Here is a 22,761-nt window from a genome sequence, read left to right on the forward strand (position 1 = left end):
GGACATTTGACGTACTTGAATAAAAGCGAACTTGCTGTTTGCCTGTTTCTCGCGAAAGTTCCGACGTGCTTCGTGTGGTCTCCGCATGAGTCTCATAATTACAAAGACAAACACAGGCAAGAGTGACCTTAAAAGAGTCATAAGTGATCGTTGGTCCTGTCTTGCGCGTGTTATCTGGTTAACGATGAATCTTTCGTCCGTGGTGAACCAACCACTTTTTCCAAGCTTTCCCCAAGTATTGCTTTGCTGCTTTGCGCCGACTGCTTAGTATCCCAAATGTATGGTTTAGGTGGGAATGTTTCGCCACAAGGCTACGAGTTCTTTGTTGAAGCAAATTCATTCTATAGTCTGCCAACTAGACATTTTCTCCGTGCGAATAGTTGAAAGAGCCCGTCACTGCTATGGACATACAGGGTTGCGGTGCCTATAGGAATAGTTCAGGGCGTTGACCTCAAGCAAACAGTTACGGTGTTCGCAGTAAAAAGTGGTCTCGTCCGTTAGCGAACGCAATTTTTTCTTCTTTTAATTTTCATGTGTTTGTGAAAGCTTTCCGGTTGAATGAAACCCGGAGCTCTGGTGTCCTGCTTTCATGCACGCCTCGTGGTTGTTTTATGCTAGAACGCTTTCAAGTGCCACATAACGTCATTTCGAAACTTCATAACTTCCTGCAGATATGATACAAAAGGCCACTGCTTAAGAATAAAAGAAGGTTGGAGGACCCCCCCCCCCCCTTTTTTTTTTCTGCGACTATTCTGTTGACTAGGAAGTTGAATTTCGGCGTAACAAACTTCGCCATATTAATGAAACAAGCATACATGTCACCGTTGAAAATAAAGTGTCAAAGCTGCACCATTCTCCATGTGTACAGTCAGTCCGACTCTATCCCAGAGAAAGAATGAATCCTAAAAACATTCTTCTTTGTCAAAACAAAATAGAATCGCGTTTGCTTGGCAGGTCGCCCAAACGACACCAGCCGCAATTGATTTTGGTTCAGCACGAGCCTCAAACTCAAACCCGATGACTTTGACAATTAAAACAGCTAGAGCCCGCGACAGCTTTTTTTTTTTTTACCCATGGTGAGCGATACCGCGCTCGTTCAGTTCGCAGCCAAGCTTTAAAAAAAAAAAAAACGTCGGGTGCGTGGGTCCGTGTATGCTCCCTGTCAATATTTATTGCCCTGCTATATTTATCTACTCCGAGTCTCATCGTCCCAGCCTTGTCTCTTTGTAGATATATCCGCTTCTATAGGCTTTAAAAAGTAAACGGAGCAAGTGAAGCGTGTTACCGCAGTATAGGTGTGAATAATGTCGCGGCAGTGACACGCATGCCGACGCTGCAGGCGCCACCAATTTCCACATCCGTCGCTCACAGCGCGACGCGACAGACCCGACGGTTGCCGCTCGACGTGCTGTCGCTGCAATGTCGTCACAGCACGGCGGCAGTACTTCCTCTCCGCGCATCCGCTGCGACCTCCGCGGAGACATCGGCAGTGTCGCGCAATGCGTGACGTTTTACAACGTTTCCCCTTACATGGACCTTATCCCCGTGGCGTCAGTGCAGACTCGTCCGGAGCGAAACATTTCTGCCGCGTTTGCTAACTGACACCTCGGCGCTTAAATTTCCGACCAGAGATGCCTGGTCGTGAGGCTTCACGGCGTTGCTTCGGTGTGAGCAGCAGAAGCGCAACTACTGTCAGTACCAGCTGCGCAATGTTGTCGTTGCGAATCCGGCGGACGCAGATGCTCAGTGACTATGGCGCTCTGTTGCTACGCCCGAGGTCAAGGGTTCGATTGCCGGCCGCGCCGGCAGCATTGCAGCAGAGGTGGAATGTAAAGACACTCCTGTAAACTGCTTTTGATGCTCGTTAAAGAACCTCAGGCGATTGAAGGTCATTTAAAATAATCTGGAGGTCCCCAACTAAGGCGTTTCTCAAAGCCCGTGTGTTCATCAGGGAACTTCAAGCCCATAATTTAATTTATTCTTGTGACATTGTGAACTTAAGTAAATAAAGCGCCAGTGTATTTGTGCAGTCTCTGCTTACCGAAACGCATTCAATTTACTTCGACCCTAATGGTAAAATTTGTCTGACGTGTGTTCCCGGCCTTTCTTTGTTCCTATATGATAAGGGGCTGCTGGCTAGAGAATGTGGCACTGGACTGCTCCCTGTCCCATGAAACAGAAACGTTATACTCGTATTCTCTTTTACACATACACACGTATAGTTAATGCAGAAAAACTAGCTTGATTGCAGTGAACGCACACACCACGACATTAGAACGAGAGTGTCAAAACAGCATGGTATTACCACATAACGCTCGTACCAACAGTGCAAACAAAAACACCAATGCAAAAGGCAACTACACTACCACGTACTACGTAGCACGCAAAGCAACACCGCTAATGAAGAATGCCGGCAGCTGTAAAGCACCAGCTTGGCCTCTTAAATGCTAATTGTTCAAATAGTGTGATGTCGTAACGAAAAACTCAGCGGGACAATAAAGAATAAGGTTAATTTTCCATTTATGCGTGGGTTGTGAAGAAGTAAGGAAGGAAGCTCAGTATATTTGAACAAACGGACTTCGACATCGCCATCCTTGACTCCAACTGTAACCGACTCGCACCCGCTTTGTCGACACGAGTTATTCGCCTGGTTTGAGACCAGAAGCGTAAATATAGCACGGAGGGAGGGAGGAAGGAAGGGAGGGAGGGATAGGGAACAACAACGGCGGGTCAAGAATCTGTAACTGCCGCGTCGACTCGGCGATGGTTCGTTCGCGACGAAAACATTTTTCTCCCTGTCCGCAACCGCAATAAGAAAATTAAGAGAAAGGTCCAAACAAATTAGCCGAAATAGCGAGAAAGGAGTGCGAGCGACTATTCCTCGGCGTGCTCCCTCCCCCGCCTGACAGCTCTGCAGATTCCCCTCCAAGACGAGGCGAGGCGGGCGGTGTACAGCCGTCGCTCGGCCGCTCTCCGTTCCTCGCCTCCGCTCGAGCCGGTGCGCGTGTCCGAATTTAGCATCTTCTCGAACAGGCGGCAGAAGAGGCAACGCCACGAGAATGCACGGGAGGCATCCGCAGAACGCACGCGAACTATGCGTGGGCCGAGAAAGGCAAGAGAGAGAGAGAGGGAATGTGCGAGAACCAGCCGCACCGTCTTCTAAGGTGGCTCGCCTTATTTTGCCTTTTATTTTTTCTGTTGTGGTCTCTCTGTCCCTATCTCACTTTCACTTAAGGTTTCTTAGTCCTTCTATACCTCCTCCTTCCCTTCCTTCTCATCCCTCGTTCTCTCTCGCCTATGGCAGCGCTTACAGCGGCGACTGCAGTAAGCCAAAGTGCGGTAATAACGTTAATTTAGAATGGTCCCTCAGAAAAATCGTTATAGAAATTGTATATGCGCACTAATAATAGTATAGCAGTTAAAAATCTAGTCGCTCACCAACACGACGACGAAATTCGCCCTTCGGTGACCTTACGGGAACCTTGTTTACACAGCCGAAAAATGAAAACGGTCCCCGCTGAAACAGCCTATGTACTCATGAATACGTGACGAAGTTACGTAGACTTCTCCTTTCGACCGTACAAAATATAGATAGACTTAATGCGGGTATTTCTTAGGCACTTTGATGCCTTGCGATTGCCTATCGCCTCGTGCACAGCGTAAAATGTATCAGGCAAACGATGTGCTTTTTGCCGCACCCCCTGAGACTGATGTATGTGTATGTACCGTACGTCTGAAATAAAGAAAAAAAGGAAGCACATGATTGGAGCGTAGCTATTAAAAAAATACGGTTAACAATGCTATTGCATTTGTATCTGTTGTGATTGGGCTTACTAACGGATTATTTTCTTAGTCTACAAGAAGCAGTGGACAAAGAGTGGAATGCTATACAGGCTGACCTTAGACATTCTACACGTGGAATGACACGTCAAGATTTTGTATAGATGGTCTGACTTTATGTGTATTTTGTGTGTGATGTGCTCGCTCTTGCCACTCGTCCATTTTCTAACTACTCCTTTGTTTAATTAAAACTTTTTTTTTCTTATTCGTTCTGCGTGATACTAGTTGAGAGGCCAAGTTTTGGCATTTTCACTATCTTCGAATATTTTTGTTTTCCCTTCCGAATTTGTCCTCTGCGTTCGAGAGGGTGCAAATTAGACGTTGGCGAGCATCAAACGACCTAGTACGGGCACGGGGTGTTGCTAAGCCTCCTTTTCCTCTTTATGATATCAGCTATCCGCGTTTGCTCCCTAACCGACATGGCTCTTCCCCCATCATTTAACGTTACGCCTATCACTTTTTTTTTTCATTTCATCGCTCCTGGGATCCCCATCGCTGCGTTTCCTCTTCGGTCATAGGGTTTTGCCTTTCCCTTCCCTATAGGGACGAGGGCTTAGCGGTGTGCGTGCCAAAATGAAGTCGAAGACGCACCGACTGACCGTCGACATTAACGCTTGTCAATTGCAGACAGTTCAGACATCGTGGACTGCAAGCTTAAGCTGATCCTGGGCCTGATATGGACGCTCATTCTGCACTACTCCATTTCGCTGCCCATGTGGGAGGGCGACGACGACTCGGCCTTCGACAAGAGCGGCCCGTCGCCCAAGCAGCGCCTGCTCCGGTGGATCCAGAGCAAGCTGCCCGACAAGCCCATCAACAACTTTACCTCAGACTGGAACGACGGACAGGTCTGTTACGAACTTTCCAAGGGCTCAGAATATAGAGCAACTTAATTCTTGTTAGGCTATAGCTGGTGTCTTTGTTAAGCATTCGTTTCTTAATGAACAGACAGGACACTTGCCACGCTAGGAACATTGAATGTTCATAAACGGTGTTCAAACGAAGGTGCGCCTCGTTCTAATGATGCCTGGTGCGCCCTTATTGCGGTATTGTTGGGATGTTTACAGTTATAAACAACCACAGGCATCATTACGAGACGAAAAGCATCATCATCAAAATGCAGGCACAATCAGAAAAAAAGAAACTAAAGACAACTTTACGTCAGAGCTGTCGTGTGTGGAAATGTGGCATTCGGATCTCTTTAACGTCAATTGAGAAACGCGCGGTCTTCCAGCGCCGTTTGTCTGGTGTTTCTCTGGCCCTCAGAAGGTTCAGTGGACAAGTTGCTTTTGAGCAGAAGCACATATTACACTTTAGGTATCGCACACAAGTCATATACCAAGCAGCGGACGAAAATTCAACGAGTACAGGTTAGTGATGACATGGGTAATGCTGGCGACGAAAAATGACGATAAGCGTTCACGCCGTGATCTAGGCTAATACTTCCTTCGGAACCAAAGTATCGTCCTCTGTTCTCCGTGCTGGATTTGTTTGACGAATAGCCATGAGAAGTAGTTTATTAACGACAATAATGCATGCTTATCTACGAACATCGAGATATGTATGCCCGAATGTCTGTTGTTTACGGTGCTTCAATTTAGAGAGAGAGAGAGAGAGAGAAGAATACAGGAAGGCAGGGATGTTAACCAGTCAATAGTCTGGTTGGCTACCCTACACTGGGGGAAGGGAGAAGGGGAAGAGAAAGAAGGGAGAGAGAAGGTGTAGGTACGCGTAAGGACAGCACTTCAGTTAAAGACGCTCGAGCAAACCAGAAGTTCTGAGAAAACACAAAAGTGCCTTCACTGCCTTCTGAGCCGATGATCGGTCGGGACGGTGCTCTAATATTGTCTGTTCACTCAGTGGACGATCGTCTAGTTTCCTCAATGTGTCGGACAAATACTGTCTTTGGGCTTGAAATTGAGGACAATGGCACAATATGTGGTCAATGTTCTCCTCGCATGCGCAAACATCACATGCAGGACTATCAGCCATTCCAATTAGTGCTGAGTAGGCATTCGTGAAGGCCACTCCAAGCCATAACCGACACAGAAGAGACGCTTCACGCCGGTGCACACCGGCTGGAGGTCTGAGTTGAAGTGATGGGTTTAGTCGGTGCAGTCTTGTGCGTCTTGTATGTACATTATTCCACTCTGCTAAGGAGATCGTGCGTGCCAGAATGCCAAGTTGTCTCGCGGCGTCGGTCCTTGAGAGCGGAATGGGGACGCAGCGGTCTTCTTGGTTTGACGTCCGAGCTGCTTTATCGGCGTCTTCATTACCAATGATACCGCAATGACCTGGTATCCACTGAAAAGAGATATCATGGCCTTTTTCTCCTAAGTGATGGACAAGTTCCGCGATTTCGCACGTGAGCTGATCGTGAGTTCCATGTCGGAGAAATGAATGCACACATTGCAAGGCCGGCCTGGAATCGCAGAAGACTGCCCATTTTCTAGGACTTTCAGTATTTATCACTTCAAGCGCGTCGCGGAGAGCCGCGAGCTCTGCAGCTGTAGATGTAGTGACATGGGAAGTGTTGAACCGCTTGGTTATTTTCATTGCTGGTATAACTACAGCGCCGCCGGAACTGGTTGATGTAGTTGATCCATCAGTGTAGACGTGTGTGCAGTCGCTGTATTTCTCGTACAAGAGAAATAAAGTTAGTTGCTTGAGCGCTGATGATGGCAAGTCCGACTTTTTCTGAAGTCCTGGGACTGTAAGGTTCACTTGAGTACGGCGCATACACCATGGAGGAATAGAAGGCCTTGCCGCAGGTGTGTAACCTGACCTGAAAGAGTCACGGTGCGCGAAGACAGTCGCACTGAATGTCGTGTGGGGCCTATCTACTGGGAGACTTGCTAGGTGGTGGGTAGGGTTTCGGGCGAAGTGTCTTAGGTGCACACGCATTGTTTCAATGCTAATGTGCGTTCTAATAGTGAAATCTTGAGCCACTGCAATAACTTCAGTCGTTGACGCACTCCGCGGTAGACCGAGACATATCTTGAGTGCTTGGGCTTGGATGCTTTGGATTATGTTCAGGTTAGTTCTGCAGGTGTTGGACATGACAGGTAGGCTGTATCGCAGGAATCCAATAAAGAGGACCCTGTACAGTTGCAGCATAGAGTGTATTGGCACTCCCCAGGTCTTTCCTGCAAGGAACTTAAACATATGGCAAATTCCTGTCAGGCGTTTTTTCACATAATTCACATGAGGGGTCCAGGAGAGATTTTTGTCAAGGACCACCCCTAAAAATCTGTGACTCGTGCTGTACGAGATCATGTGTCTGTCGACGGATATCACGTATGGCGACATTGATTTCCTGGTAAATGCCACCGCTGCGCACTTCTCGTATGATATATGAAGTCCTTGTTCTCGAAGGTAGGATGATGTCAAAGTAGCTGACTTTTGAAGCCGCGCGCGAAGCTGCAGTCGCGTCACAGCCGACGTCCAAATGCAAATGTCGTCGGCATAGATGGAGAGCCTAACAATGCCTGGCAGGATGTCGGTGAGTCCAATGAGTGTTAGACTGAAGAGCGTTGGGCTGAGTACTCCGCCCTGAGGCACCCCACGGTTACTGTAATGCTGGGAGGTCGGGCCATCCTCGGTAAGTACGAAAAAGGATCTCGTATGTAGATAGCTACGTATCCAAATATATATTTTGCCGCCAAGTCCTACTGCCTCTAACGCGTTCAAAATCGCTTCGTGCGTTACGTTATCGTACGCTCCTTTAACATCCAGAAACAGGGCAGCAGATAATCTTTTGCAGGACTTCTGGTGCTCGACGTACGTCACCAAGTCGATAACGTTGTCTATGGAAGAACGGCCCCGCCTGAAACCGGCCACTGCATCTGGGTATACCTGGTAATGTTCGAGGTACCATTCTAGCCGTGCTAGAACCATCCTCTCCATTAGTTTTCCGATGCAACTGGCAAGCGCAATTGGTCGGTATGATGCAATGTCTACAGGCGACTTGCCAGGCTTGAGCAGTGGAATTATGCGACTGGTCTTCCATTCTTGGGGAACCGTACCTGTCCGCCAGGAGCTGTTGAATAGGAGCAGGAGCACTTTTCGAGCCTCATCACCCAGATTACACAGGGCACGGTAGGTTATACCGTCGGGGCCTGGTGAAGATGAACGCTTGCACAAGGCCAGTGCAGCTTCGAGCTCGTCCATGGAGAAAGGACTATCCATGCGGGAGTCGCGTGAAATCGGTGAGTGGCGGAGCGTCGATGTTCCAGCGCAACTAGTTTCGCCAGCAATCCTCCTGCAGAAAGCTTCCGCTACGTCAATCTCGCTGCATTGTTGGTGAAGGGCCAAAGACTTAAAAGGGTGGCGCTGCTGAGGGGTTCCACGGAGACCACGAACAGTTCTCCATATGTGAGACAATGGTTTTCGTGGGTCCAAAGATTCGCAGAATGATTTCCATCTTTGTGATGCAAGTTTGTCCATGCGACGCTGAATTTTCTTTTGAGTTCTTCTGGCCAACCTCAAGTCATTTACAGACTTCGTGCGCCTGTATCTTCGCTCTGCACGACGACGAATTGCACGAAGCTTCTCTAGCTCAATGTCGTATTCGGTGCGTGTGGACGTTCTCGGAAGTGAATGTTTCGCAGCCTCTAGGGCACCTTTTATGATGTCCTCTAGGCTAGTGGCCAAGTCATCACGACAGCCGTCTTCGACAATTGACTTGAACATTGGCCAGTCGATGCATTGTGTGACGGCGGCTAACCTGGAGTCCGTCAACCCTTCAACCCTAAGATAAGTGGGTAGGTGGTCACTTCCCCGCGTTTCAATATCCGGAAACCACCTGACCTTTCTAGTGAAAGAGCGTGAAACAAAGGTCAGGTCCAGGCAGCTACAGTAGGCAGTTCCACGTAGAAAGGTGGGGCTTCCATCATTTAACAAGCATAGTTCTTGTTCGGAGGCAAATGACACTAATCTTCTGCCTCTCGAGTTTATCTTAGAACTTCCCCAGAGATGGTGGTGGGCATTAAAATCTCCAGTAATCACCAAAGGCTGCGGAGTCGCTGTGGTGATTCGCCGTAATCTCTCGCAGTCCAACCGACTTGAGGGCGATATGTAGGCTCCAATTAATGTGAAAGTGAGCTTGCCTTTCCTCACTGTCAGACAGACGTATTGGTTTTCTTGGTCAGGCGACACTGGGTGATGGACATACGTAAGATCACGTCGCATGAATACGATGATCTTGCTGCATTCTCCGTGGGTGGCGGACATGAAACATTCATACCCGGACAGTCTGATGTTATCTGATAGGGGCTCGCAGATGACGATGACTGGGAACTTATTCGTGAACACAAACTGTCGAAAGTCCGACATGCGTGACTTCAGTCCTCTGGCGTTCCACTGAAATATCGACGCGTTTCGGACTTCGTCACGAAACGACGGCTTCTGGAGAGCCATGATTTTAACCAAGAGCTGCAAGTACTGGACTCAAAGTGTCCAGCACCTGTAGTGCGCTTTGCGCAGACGAAGACTTCATGTTGGTAAGTATACCGCGAATGGCACTCATGAGCGACCGCAGAATGTTGATGACCTGGAGATCATCAGCCAGCGTCGCTTCAACAGTGGCAGAAGCCGTTGAAGCCGGTGCGTTTTGAGGTATCTTAGCAGGGAGGTGTGCCCTCGGTAGCTCAGGCCATTCTTCAGGACGGGCGAGGCTCTCCTCTTTGTTCGCTTTCCTTGTATCTGTCTTGGTGGCGCAGTGCGGAGATGCGGCAGCCCTTCTGACTGTAGCTGGCGTGTACGTATCTTCAGTTGCGGAATTTCTTGAACGTTTTCGGTGTCGATGCCGACGTCGCCGAACAGCGGTAGCAGCCTCTCGATGCGTCGAATTGTCGCGCACCATGCGTTTTAGAATCGTGAATTCCTTCCGCATCCGCGGGCAATCCTTTGATGAGGCCTTGTGAGGACCACTGCAGTTCGGGCACTTTAGAACATGTGTGCTGCAGGCGTCTTCTGAATGGGACTCAGAGCACCGCGGGCACACTACACTGTTCACGCAGACACCCTTCACATGGCCAATCTTGCAACATTTGAAACACTGGAGGGGCTTCGGTACGAATGGTCGTACTGGATGGCGGACATGTCCTACTTTGACGTGGGAAGGAAGGCTGTCTCCTTCAAACATAATCTTCACACAGCGTGTGTTTCCCAATCTGGAAATTCTTGTAATGGAATTGCCTTCTGTCGTTGGCTTTATCAGCGTTGGCAAGTCGTCATTAGGAATGGCAACGTCGACGTCATAAATGACGCCCGCAGTACCATCGCAGCCTGTAGGGATCATTGATCGCACCTTTACGTTGTCGATATCAGTTATATTTTGTAGGTGTTGTAGGGCACTACGATGTAGCACATCAACTGCCAGGACATTTTTCCGCGGGTTTATTCGCACGTCTTTAATCTCATTTGGTGCGATTCTCTCGAGTAAGGAAGAGAGGACCTGCCTGTTGAGGAGCCGCAAATTGGTCGCCGGGTCCACGGGCATAAAGAGCACAGTGTGCGGCCAGCGCAGCGGTGCACTCTTCACGGTAGAAGCACTTGGCGACGAAGATGCCTGCAGTAGTCTTCTTTTCGCTGATCTACTCATCACGACCTGGAAGTCATCGTCCGACGAGTCGTAGCTGTCCGAACATATCTCAGTGTCCTCGCTGTCGGTATCGCTTGACGCACTTCCACGTTTCCTGGACGCTAGCCGACCTGACGGCTGCACACCAGGAAAGTCCGCGGAGATTTCTTCATCCATTACCGCAAGGAGGGAGCGGCAGCTCCCAGAAATGCAGGGAAACAAAGCGAAAAAGCGGAGACAAAAGCACAAGCGTTCTATCAAAGAATCACTTCGTCTTCCTTCGTCTTAGGCATTGTTTCAGAGCTATAGCAATAGACTCCGAAACGAAGGAGGACGAATGTACAACCGTGAGCAACATGACAAGGAAAGATAAATTCGGTTTTAGCGTACATTCGACGTAGATGTTAGTCCTACGTGGCTTCTTAAGTGCAATATCGTACGTTTCCTGTATATTGCTCACAGATGCACAGAGTGCGTCAGTATAAGGTGGAGCACCAGATCTGCGTTTAAAGACTGTAATTTCCTGGTTCCTGCGCTAAAATAAGGTTCCATGACGGAAATCTTCAGCACGAGAATCATACAACAAACAGCCGCGAGAGGTTATAGCGAGGTTATGGACTACACATGTGGAAAAATCCCAGCTGGTGCACAAGTGAGCGAGTGAGTAAAAAATTTTGTTCCGACACTAACTGAACAAAGAAAGATAATTTTTCATCATTACGAAAGCAATAGAGGTATAGATATGTAAAAAAATATGCTTCGCATAAAAGGGCAGGGAGGTTAACAAGATGCCCGCCTAGGGTTTAAATGAATTCATAAAGAAGACTGTACCTCCTAAAGCGAAGGCGGCTCATTTAAGTGTCATTGGCGCAGACCATCACACAAGTATAAAAGTTAATACTTGTGTGCACTAGTCTGCCGTCGCCGCACTGTCTTTTGTAAGAGGCGCGCAGTGTTTGTGTTGCTGCAAGAGGTTGGAGCTGACCCTGAACTCGTGTTCACTCAGATTCAGGAGTGTCCTCGTGATCGAACAAATTCGAGCACCCTTCAAGGTCTCACCGATGTCCCGTCGATTCGCAGGCCGTCGGCGCCCTGGTGGACGCTCTCGCTCCGGGCCTGTGTCCGGACTGGGCCACCTGGGACCCCAAGAACGCCCAGCGCAACGCCAAGGAAGCCATGGACCTGGCCTCCGAGTGGCTGGGCGTGCCCCAGCTCGTCACGCCTGAGGAAATGGTCAACCCCAAGGTGGACGAGCTGTCCATGATGACCTACCTCTCGCAGGTACGCGTCCCCTGCTCGGCCTTCCTGCTCGTCCGCTTGAAACGTAGTCGACAGCGACTCTCGTGTACTAGAATACATGTTCTGGCATAACTTGTGTTTCGTATAACGTAGTAAGAGCTCAACTGACAAACTATGCGAGGATTAACAAGTAAGGAAATTGCTTCTGGCCTCACTGTGACTGCCTGGCCCAAGCGGCTGACAACTGAACGGCGTCCAGCAGAGGGGAAAGGGATATGAGAATAAGAACAGGAAGAGAACTGAAAGGATATAGGAGATGAAAAATTACTATCTACATTCCATATACAAGGTTCGTGACTATAGGTTAGATTGTTCATCACAGTTCAAGTGTTCAAAACGCGCGGTTCACCGCTGCAGCGAAGGATGTTGTTTCACGACACAGTTTAAGTTCCTGCGGCGAACACTCGGACAACTAAGCGACATGAAAGTAACGCCCGCGGAAAGTTTGCCTGCCCAGGGTTGTTCCTTCGTCAATTCCAGACAAGAGAATTGGAACGCGTGTTTCCATCGCGATGTATCGAAGTCAACGTTGCACCTTGCAGACGCTGATCTACACATGTTTCGGCGGAGTTTGAAGACTCAGGCTCGAATCTGTTCCGACGTTTTGACAAACGCATCGGTTTTCAGTCGACTGAACGAAGACAGCCGGCTAAAGACACATCTCCTTGTCGAAATTTTGGCACAGGGCGAAAGCAAGTAACCCATTTTTCTAAACGTTGGCTCCTGGCTGATTTTCTGTCGTCGCCCGTCCCTCACTCCTCTCCCGCTTCGCGCTCGGTATATGCTGTGGATCATCAGGTGCTTCTCGAAACGCCTGAAAAAAAAAAAACAACGTAGGAAACGCCGATTGATCCAACACACGTGTATGACATAGTTAATCTCCTAAGCATAACGCAAATTACGGGGCAACACATGCCGATAAGTTCAGGACCCCTAAAACTAGTAATTTATTTATAATATGGCTTTTCTGGTAGCAATGGCTCCAGTAACTCAAAACTTCTATTATAATGAAAAAAAGAAAGCGACCAGTTCTTCATGGTGTTCTGCTTATTATAAATATCATTTATACCAAATCTTTGAGATGTAAAATTTGATTCAACCATTTCACTGTTTCGGGCATCGTGTGTCAGACGCTCTTTCGTTGCAGATATGCCGTAACATATTGTTAAACACGTGTTCCTCATTTGCTTTTCGGTACAAGGTGTGCCTTTTCGCGCAATGTTTCTCAGCGTTACATTAACTTTACAATGAAAACAGTTCAGTACCGATCACTCGGTGCAGTGCTCTGCCTCTACAGAAAGCGGTGATGTGCCAGCACAAATTTAACTCCCTAGAGGCTAAAGTTATGTAACACATTCCGCGTGGGATTATCGACGAAAGCGGTGTGATATCGTAACCGAGCCGGTCGCTAGCTGCACTGCGCCCCCTGAGCTCCGCGTTCAAGTCTAGACCCACCTCGAAGCTTCTGTATGATCTCTGTTTGAGTCAAGAAAATGCAAGACATAGACAAACGGTCTCGCGGAAATACAAAAACGCTTTTTGTGTGTGTGTATTGACCAGCTTCACATTCAGTTTTAAGCCTATACAGTACGGCGCCATCCTGTGGACTAACAATTTGGATATGCCGTGTGGTGTTCTGACGTTGCGAAAAGCAACGCAGACATTGCTGAAGTTGTTCGAATGAACTGACATAAGTGATCATTAGCAGACGCGATATGTAGTACCGCATCTTCGCACGCATCTCCCTTACCGTTCCTTCATCCCTTTGCCCAATGTGTAAAACAGCGAACCAGACATACATTTCGTTAATCGACTTGCTTTATTTTCTCTTTTCCTTTTCTTTGCCACTCTCTTTCTCTAAAGTTGCCTTGTCAATAAAAAATTGCCTGCACAACGAAAACTTCGGTAATGGTCTGTATAGCGACTCATTTACAGGATACATATCAGTATCTATACCTCCTCCCCTGTACGGCCAGTGTTGCCACAATGTTGCCACAGTGTTGTCACAGCTACTGATTTGTCAGTAGGTCTACTGATTATTTAAAATGTTTAGTTATTCAGTGATAAAGCTTTAGAATCTACTTATTTTTGGCGTCTTGCAGCAATAAAAATAACCGTATTTGCTAATTTTAAAAATTTTTTATACTACTTTAACATAACTGTTAAAGCGCGACCAACTTTTACAGCGTACAAGCAATGAGCGACATCTGCTATTTTTTTTTTCGTTTTGGGACATAGTCCAAAGCACACTGAGCACTTCCATACTTCAGGTACCAGATGTCATCATAGGTGCTTCTAAAACTGGTTTGAAAGTTGGAATAACGTCCTTTTATTGTTGTGGTGTTCTAGGTTCGCTGAGCACCGTGCGGCTTTTTTTTAAACCACGCACCACGTGAATAATTTTGGAGGTCAGAGTATGTAGAGCAAACAATAAGGATTGTACCCGTTCCCGCAACAGCTTTGCCTCTTTTACTAGCACAAAGAATCTCTTGATTTCTACTCGTTTTATTTTTTTCGAGCAAGAGTCTGCTACTATTTTTCTTACATGTGCCAACGCTGCGCTGCCATCTTAATTTCAGCTTTCGTTTTAGTGATCCCTAATGAAGGGCTTTACACCTCAGCGGCCATACGGCACACTCCATCGACTTCGTCCACAATGCGGAGCAGCGAGAACAATCCACCAGTGTTGAGGTCCAGGAGAGTTGGTATTTCATTCTCCAACCTGGCACAGCGCAACATTACACAGTTGCTCCTTTATTGGCCGGCTCGGCCGTTTCTTCCTTTCCCCGTTGCGCCGCGTACACCAGTTTCAGAGCAGGTGCTCGCGCAACCCCAGAGGGTCGTTGCTCGCGACCAATCGAGCGGGGCACCCGCATTGGTTCCTCGCAGTTCCCCAACGCCAAGCTGAAGGACAAGGCGCCCCTGAGGCTGCAGACGAACCCTGCCCGAGTGCGCTGCTACGGGCCCGGCATCGAGCCCACGGGAGTGGTGGTCGGCGCGCCCACCACCTTCACCGTGGAGACGTTCAGCGCCGGCCAGGGGGAGGTCAAGTCGCACGTCGATGCGCCGGGAGGACAGCAGATCCCCGTGAGCATCGCGCATCCGCGTTCTCTCCTTCTCTTTCTCTCTTCTTTTTCTTTTTCTTTTTTTGACGACAGGGAAGCAGGTACTCCTCTTCGGGACGGGCTGGGCTCGCCCGAGCGTTGCTGCATGACGACAACGTGGTCAAGGGCCGAGCTAAGCTCGTCCACGATAATTTCAATTTTATCGCGATTTTCATTTTTTGCATTTTCGTTTACACAAACGTAATTCAAGGGTCAGCGCCTCGTTTTGTCCTTTTGTCCCCAAGTGTGCTTCCTTGCGCTGTTTAGCAGCAATGAATTCATGCCGACTAGCTTAACTTTCAATGCTTCTGTAGTTTCATTTTTCTAGTCGACGACGATTTTCTTTTTTCTTTCAATTTCCTTGTACGGTGCTCCTAAGCTTTGCTGTTGCAATAAATGATCGAAACTTTGTAAACTAAATGCTTAGATTATTGTCCATTTTGTCTTACGTAAAGAACTCGGTATTAAAGAAGCTTGGCCATATTTAGTCAGAATCCATGATAGCGTGCGCGCATGGAAGGGCTTAATGAAACAGTGAAGAACTTTACAAGCTGAGCTAAGAAAGCACGAGAGGAGAGCTAAAACGAGCATATCTAGTCCTGATGGAGCGACATATATGGATGCATACAGTGAAAAGCCGTTTATTTTTGTGATTATGTCTTTTAGTCGCTCATGATTAATAGGTTGCAGGCGCCATTTACAGGATCTACCACTTACATTTGCTTTTGTGTGCGTCACAATGAATACCAGGTGCGTCATCTCCACAGAACGGTTCAAAACTTCACATCAGGGAAGACATTATTTTGACAGAAGCCCAATGTATATAAAATAAAGTTACTGCCCACGTTGTACATATAAACATTCTCGATAGATGCCAATCTCGAAAATTTCGATATTCTGGAGCTTCAGCGAAACGCGTCTCCTTCTTGAACAGGCCACCTTCCACCACATACTGGGATGAAACAGGAACGGTTCGTTATGCACTAAGTTCCCGAGAGTAGTTACAAGAAAACAGCGAAAAAAGTTTTGCATTTAGAACAGCGCAACAAGAGACAGGGGCAGGAGAGGCCGCACACAGCGCTAACTTACGAGACTTTGTTTGTAAAGAGAAAACATAGTATAAACAGACCAAACGAAAATAGCAGGAAATAAATAAGTGATGCGAAACCATGTCGTGTCACTGCCGCCGTTGGCTCCCAGATACCGTAACCCTTTACTGGACAGCGCCAATGACGTCAGCGGTCGTAGTGACACGGCGCGATTTCACGATATTGAAGCAGCGCACTTAAAGCTGACATGTTCACGCACACATGAAAAAGGACGAACACAGGCGCCTGTGTAAGTCCTTTCTCATGCGTGCGTAAAACGTGTCAGTTTTAAATGCGCTGCTTCAATATCGTGGCTAACCAACTAGCCCATCAGTATCTAATTCAGCAAATTCATGACTTCACATCAGCCTTTCTTTTTATTTTGCTATTCTTATTATGCTCTGTTTATATACGACCGCTCTTCCGGCATAAAGTGTTGGAAGTCCGCGCTGTGCGCGTTCTCTTCTGTCACTGTCATTTAATTGTTGCGCTATTTTAAGTTCGAGGCGTTCAGCCAACAAGCCCAAATTCTGACTTTCTGAAGACATGTTGATTAGTGAATAGTTGCCTGTGGTCACGTGCTCTCTGACGTACGGAGTACTGCGTCGCAGGTGGACATTCGGTACAACGACGACAAGGCGAAGACGTACACCGCCACGTACACCGCCCTCAAGGAGGGACCGCACAAGGTCCACGTCCAGTTCGCCGGCAAGGCGGTGCCCAAGAGTCCATTCCCCGTCAAAGTCGAGGGCTTCGCCGGCGACCCGACAAAGGTCAAGGCCGTCGGCCCAGGCCTGCAGCCCACGGGCGTCAGCGCTGGGGTTCCCACCTACTTTGACGTCTTCAGCAAAGGTGCGCGAACCGTTCGAGCTGCGCCATTTCTTGATTGACGGGGTGCGAACAAGGGAAGCCTTTAGAATGGAGCCGACGTTCCGACAAGGGCAGATGTCTTCGTGACGGCGAAGATGCCCTCTTCAAAAAGTCGACTGCGCGCTTACCGAAAATGGCGCTAAGCGAGATTTTTGAAGCGTGCTTTTTATCAAACGAATGATCTGTTTCATGATGGCCTGAGTCGTGCCTTGAAAAATTATACCAAAATAGAAAGCAGAACCAACGTGATGTACACAAGACACATTTCCGTGATTCATATTTGTTCTGCCGGTTCCGTTTTCAAAACAAACATCCACCAACTTTCCCAAGTCGCAATTGTACCCTCCTCTATCCCCCCTCCCTTTGCAATTAATTAGGATCCTTGGTCCTATTTTTACCGCGTCAGCCATTCATAGTTAAAGCGTATTGGTCATACTAATACAATTACTCTCTATTCTTCCCATTCTTTTTTCCTTACTACCCCCAATTCCACGATCCCCACTGACCACTTGTAGCGTTAGAAATTGAGAATATCTGAACATGATCTGGATAGCACCAAGCAGGACATGGATGACAAGATGCACAGAGCTATGCATGCGTCTTCTTCATTTTGTCTTCCTCCTACTTGGCAGCGTTAAAATCAAACGACCTCTTCTGTTTGTTTGTTTTTTTCTTGTGCCCCAGAGGCCAGATGCGTTAGCAAGAAACATCTGGCTACTCGCTGATAAAACGCTTTTAGCAACAGTCCTTCAGGAACTATTTCCTGTTTAACAAAACCTAATACTGTCCATATACTGAAGATGGCGCGAGACACACACTCGAGCGAGCACCTGTGGCACTATTTTCAACGTGTGACCCAGCCACCTACTTAGTCAAGTCAGCGCCTATACTGAAACAAGGTTTACTGATGAGCGGTGCAGGAGTCTCAAGGAAGCACTGACACGACATTTGCTGCGTGCCACTTTCTTGGGTTCAACACAACCTTAGCAAACCCCTAGAACCATGGAAAAAATAGTGGCAGACGTCAGAGGGCCCTGTATGATTTGCTACGATACTTGTTTCTAGGAGCCAGCTTCGGCTTCGGCACCAAGGGGGTGGATGCACCACGGTGTGACGACGCGTAGCCTCGCTCCGTTCTTCCGATGGCTGCAGCTGGCACACGCTAGCGCAGCGAGAAGAAACGCATACAGGACCTATTGAACACAACTTTTTTTGTTGTTGTTTACGAGCAGTATCATCATACCTAGCCTCTGCTACACGTCACCAAATTTTCCTGTGTCATGGCGTCACGATATTATCCACAACGCCAGATTCACCTTTCCGGACCAACCTTATCATCCGATTAAAATATCTTAAAGGTGCTTCCGGACTTGCGTATACTTGCTAGGTGTTATCCGTTTAAGTGTGAGAACGCGCGGTAATGTTTCTACGATTTCGAAAGTATGTGTCGATACGGTGTACATAATTAAGCTAGCGCGAAAGACGCACTCGAGCGAGCGTCTTTTGCACTATTTTTAGCATGCCACTAGCCACCTATCGTACACTCACTAAAGCCTACACCTTTCTGAAATAGGGTTTACTAATTAACAGTGCACAGGTCTCAAAGGAGTGCTGACACGACATTTTCGACTTGCCACTTTTTTCCCCCCGTTAAGTGACCCTATAAACTCTCTAAATCCTAGAAACTGCATGCTCGATCCTACGAGCTACGGTCGGGGTCGTTCGTACTCGACTGCACTGGCTGTGCATCCTTGACGAGACCACGGATGTGTGAGTGATTTCTTGTCAAACGCAGCTGCGGGCAAGGGCCAGGTGGAGGTGGAGATCGTGGACCCGAAGGGCGGCCGCAACGCCTTTCCGTGCCGCGTGAAGAAGACCAACGAGGACGAGCACCACTGCGAGTACGTGCCGTCCATGGAAGGGCCGCACCAGGTGAACGTCCTGTTCGCAGGACGACCCGTGCCTGGAAGCCCTTTCAAGGTCAACGTCGGACCACGTGCGTTCCCCTTTTTTTTTTGTGTGTGTGTGTGTGTGTGGGGGGGGGGGGGTATTCAGCCCCTTGTGCTTGACTGAGTGAGAAGGCACTGCCTTAATCATTTCACCGGCTTATATATTCTTTAGTTCGCTTTGTAGTTCACATCCGCGATATTTGTGTACATTGACTTCTTTTTAAAGCCGGACCTTTGTCAAACATTGGTTATCGCATGATATATTGGACACTCGTTAGCAATAAGAAATGGCAGTAATGATAGATGACGATGGTGTATGAATTTTGATAACCGAAAGGCCAGTTATGGCCAAAGAGCGACAAGACAGTGTTTTAAAGCTTGTCACTGGTAATTGATAACAACGATGTGTGTAGTTAACTTACTGTCAGTTAGGTAGCTTTGGTTCATCGTAATAAAAAATAGAAACTAACAAGGAAAACAATTATGAGGATAACATAAGTGGGAGGATCCCGCACCGTCACGTATCTGAGTAGCTGAAAGCTGAAGTGCATGCCAAGGAGACCACAAACCGCAAGTCCCGAAATAAGCACTTCACAGGCTTCACGCCTATTTATATTGCCTTAAAAAATGAATCTCGTGGACATGCGGCAGTGTAGTGCGGATCCGACGTGCCATCGGCCCCCATTTTCCAAGGTTTTTGGCTGTTTTGCGAAGCCGACCCACGGAAAGTATACCTTTTATGAAGCGTCAAGTTCCGAGGATTGCGCAGATAGTGGACTCTTATCGGTGGGTGGACTTTTCACCATTTTGTGACCTCTTGAATCTCCGACCACGCCGCCAGAGCGCCAACCCTAACGGGCTACGCCTACTTACGGCGCGGCAGCGCGAGAAGGCGTTGGCCTAACCCCCCCGCCGGCACGGACGACCGGCGTGGCAAGCGAACTACTGACAAACACAAATCATGCCTGGTGCCACAGTCGTCGAGGGGATGGCAATCGCCCTGGAGGAGCTCGATGAAGCGGGATGGACGACCGTCCTCGGCAGCAAACGAAAACAACCAACGAATACGCCTTCACATGGCGGGCAACGTATCACCAAGAATATGCCGGCTGGCAGCCGCACGGCCAACTCGCCGGCCAAAAGGTTCATGAAGCAGGTAACGGCAGCCTCGAGGCTACCGAAATTACCCAAGGACCAAATCAAGATCATCGTGCGCCCCAAGGGAGGCCTCGATGCTTCCAAAACGGATATCATACTCCTCGCCCAGCCCTGGCCATGGCGGCGGCCTTGACGGAACAGCAGACTGCCGAGGACACCGTGTGCCCAAACAAGATGCAGAACATTTTGGTTATCTCTACCCCTCACGATCAAAACGCGAGGGCATATGCAAGAATCAGCAAGATACATACTAAACTCGGCGCCTTTGAGGTGTCAGCCTACATTTCTGCCCCTGGTGGCACGTGCAAAGGTGTAATACGAAACATCGACCCTTCATTTGACGAAGGAGCCCTTAGGAGGATGATTCTGAACCCAAGCAACCCTACGGCATTAGAAGTCAGAAGAATTAAGAACACACAAGTAGTTGTTATACTCTTCGACGGCTTGCGAGTGCCCAACACGGTCATGTGTGGAGTCGCCCTCGTTCCATGCTTTCTGTACAAACGGCAGGTGAATGTATGCTACGCGTGTGGCCACGCGGGTCATCGAGCCGACGTGTGCCCCAGTAGCGAAAAGGAAAAGAAGTGCCGCGGCTGTGGGATGGGGCGCTGTGGGATGTGGTTGGGGCGCGTGCCTCCCGAGAAGGTGAGGAGAGCGGTATTTGAGCAGTGCATAACGATGGTAGATGATTCGCGAGAGCCAAGTCCATCCCTAAAAAGATCAATCAGCAAAAACTAGATGCCCTCTTTGTCGATGCTGCCAGATATGACAGTGAGGAAAAGTTCGCTGTCTCGGTGGTAGACGCGGGGGGCAACCTGGTGAATGCAGCCTCTGTTTATACGAAGTTTGCCCACGGCGATCGCTCTGGCTTTTCACAGCTCAAAAATTCCCGCTATCGTTTTCTCGGGGTTAGATCTTTCTCGTCCGCCATCATATCTGAACAGGCGAACAGTATTGTGACTAAATCACTTCAAAGGACTAGGGAGAGCAGCGAAGGAGGATACCAAATCTCGTGGTTCCCAGCCCATCTAGACAGCTCAATTAACCCGCTTGGATGTAATCCTAATGAGCAGGTCCACCGGAGAGCGCGCGATTTCACGCACCGCGCTGTCGTGGGTAGCCAGGCTTGGAACGAGGTCAACATGCACAAATATCCATTATGTACTTTCCACGAAATTGTTTCCTATTATCGACTAGGCAAGAGGACATTTCCACCCCCTCACCCCAAATTGAACAAACCTCAGGCTACCGCACTCAGACTCCTGCAAGCCCGTTCGTATCCCACTCCTCGATCTCTTAACAAGATAGCTCCTGAACACTCACAGTCGTACCCCTAATGTGGTCATGACTCATGCTCTTTTGACCACATGCTCTGGCTGTGCCCAGTCCTTAACGCCTCTGCACCCATCACGAAAGAACAATGGCAGGAATCTCTCAAGAGCAGCAATCTCCCCATTCAACTCCAGGCTGTCCAGAGGGCCCACGACATTGCGGCGGGACTTGATCTCCCTGTCCCATCGTGGGCGGAGCCACCGACTTGATCTTCGGGAGCCTTCGGTTTTGGCTCCCCAAGATCTCAGTCCCTCAGGACTCAAATAAAGTTCTTGTCATGTCATGTCGTGGACATGCAGTACTAACAGGCATAGGCAGTGGGGGTCGCTTTTATCGCTTGTTAGTGTTCTTTTTTTTATCACTCCACAGCACATGTGATGCCATTGGTTGGCTTTGACATGACACTGCGTACAGATTGGAGGTAGAAGAGAGAGAGAGAAATGGTGTGGGAAATGCAGGGAGGTTAACCGGAAGAGCTTAAGATTTGCTACCCTGCACTAGGGGAATGGTAAGGAGAATTGAAAGGCGGTGATAATAGCGGAAAGATAACGCAAAGGCACGAAATAAAATAAAGGAGGTAGGCAACTTCCGTGAGAAGTGTTCCCTCCTGTTATGTAGTTAGACGAGCGAATGCCATAAATGCATCCCACCTACTGCATTATAGCAGTAGTAGGCGCGTAGTGGAGCAACTTACCGGACTCCATGTTACCTAAACATACATATCTTGCCCTGCCCCATCACGTCCTGCACGTGGTTCCGTAAACAAGAAGCGAGTATTTCCTGACATTTGCTGAATAAACATGAAGATCGGAGTGCTTCCGGTGTAACTGAGGGAAAGGCCACGACTGCTTGTAAATCTCCAGACAGTACACGTGGAGCCATCTGTATCCCAGCTGAAACACTAAAATCTTTCGTCGTGACATTTCCCAGGCTAGGTAAAGGTCATTAAATCATCGTTTGTAGAAGACCCTGACAGATAAGCTAAAATGTGAAGTATTGCGTGTGCATTCCGAAAACCACTCGCCTCGAATGTCGTTATTAATCATCGTTCAAGACACTCTGCTTCCTATCTGACGATCTAAAAATGATCTAAGCTGCGATCGTGACTATTATCATCGCACACTTGTTGGCTAAGCTCCATGGCCGAGCGAAAAGTCACTAAAGGTGTGCTTTTATTTAGAAAATATCGAAGATCAATGTCGATTTGAGGCCTAGGCAATATACATGTTTGCGAAAGAACCTTAACATGTTAAATCTTACCCGTTGGGATGTTGTGAAATAATCAAGTATAATGAGGGACTTGGTTTAAATACCCATAAAAGAAATCAAAGATTACTGAAGGCGATTAACTCACAGAGAAACTAAAGTATCTTTTTCTATTCTTTCATTTTTAAAACATCAGTTCACCAGTGCATTTGTCGCTTTTTGTGACTGTTGGCTTCTTCGGTATGTGCAAGAAAATATATCTGTGAAAATCCCGCCCGCAAATCTAAAAACAAAAAGAAAAACAAATATGAGCTCGTACGTGCACCTGTGTG

At 48.2% G+C, this 22,761-nt stretch overlaps 2 protein-coding genes across 4 annotated transcripts in view; one reads left to right on the top strand and one right to left on the bottom strand.

Annotated features, from left to right (window-relative positions):
* Window positions 1-22,761, top strand: part of cher (filamin protein cher) — a 202,612-nt gene that overhangs the window by 110,871 nt on the left and 68,980 nt on the right. For 2 of the 3 annotated variants that reach the window (XM_065437644.2, XM_065437645.2), the window contains exons 3-7: window positions 4,468-4,688; window positions 11,504-11,704; window positions 14,612-14,809; window positions 16,526-16,766; window positions 18,580-18,780. In XM_065437644.2, the coding sequence (XP_065293716.1) occupies window positions 4,468-4,688; window positions 11,504-11,704; window positions 14,612-14,809; window positions 16,526-16,766; window positions 18,580-18,780 (1,062 nt within the window). The remainder of the gene's footprint in view (window positions 1-4,467; window positions 4,689-11,503; window positions 11,705-14,611; window positions 14,810-16,525; window positions 16,767-18,579; window positions 18,781-22,761) is intronic. The other variant, XM_065437646.2, reaches the window with a different exon arrangement.
* LOC135906320 (uncharacterized) overlaps window positions 1-22,761 on the bottom strand; it is a 127,899-nt gene that overhangs the window by 50,947 nt on the left and 54,191 nt on the right. The gene's annotated exons all lie outside the window — the stretch shown is intronic.

Source organism: Dermacentor albipictus, chromosome 5 (assembly GCF_038994185.2).
Source record: "Dermacentor albipictus isolate Rhodes 1998 colony chromosome 5, USDA_Dalb.pri_finalv2, whole genome shotgun sequence".
In the NCBI taxonomy this organism is placed as follows: Eukaryota; Metazoa; Arthropoda; class Arachnida; order Ixodida; family Ixodidae; genus Dermacentor; species Dermacentor albipictus.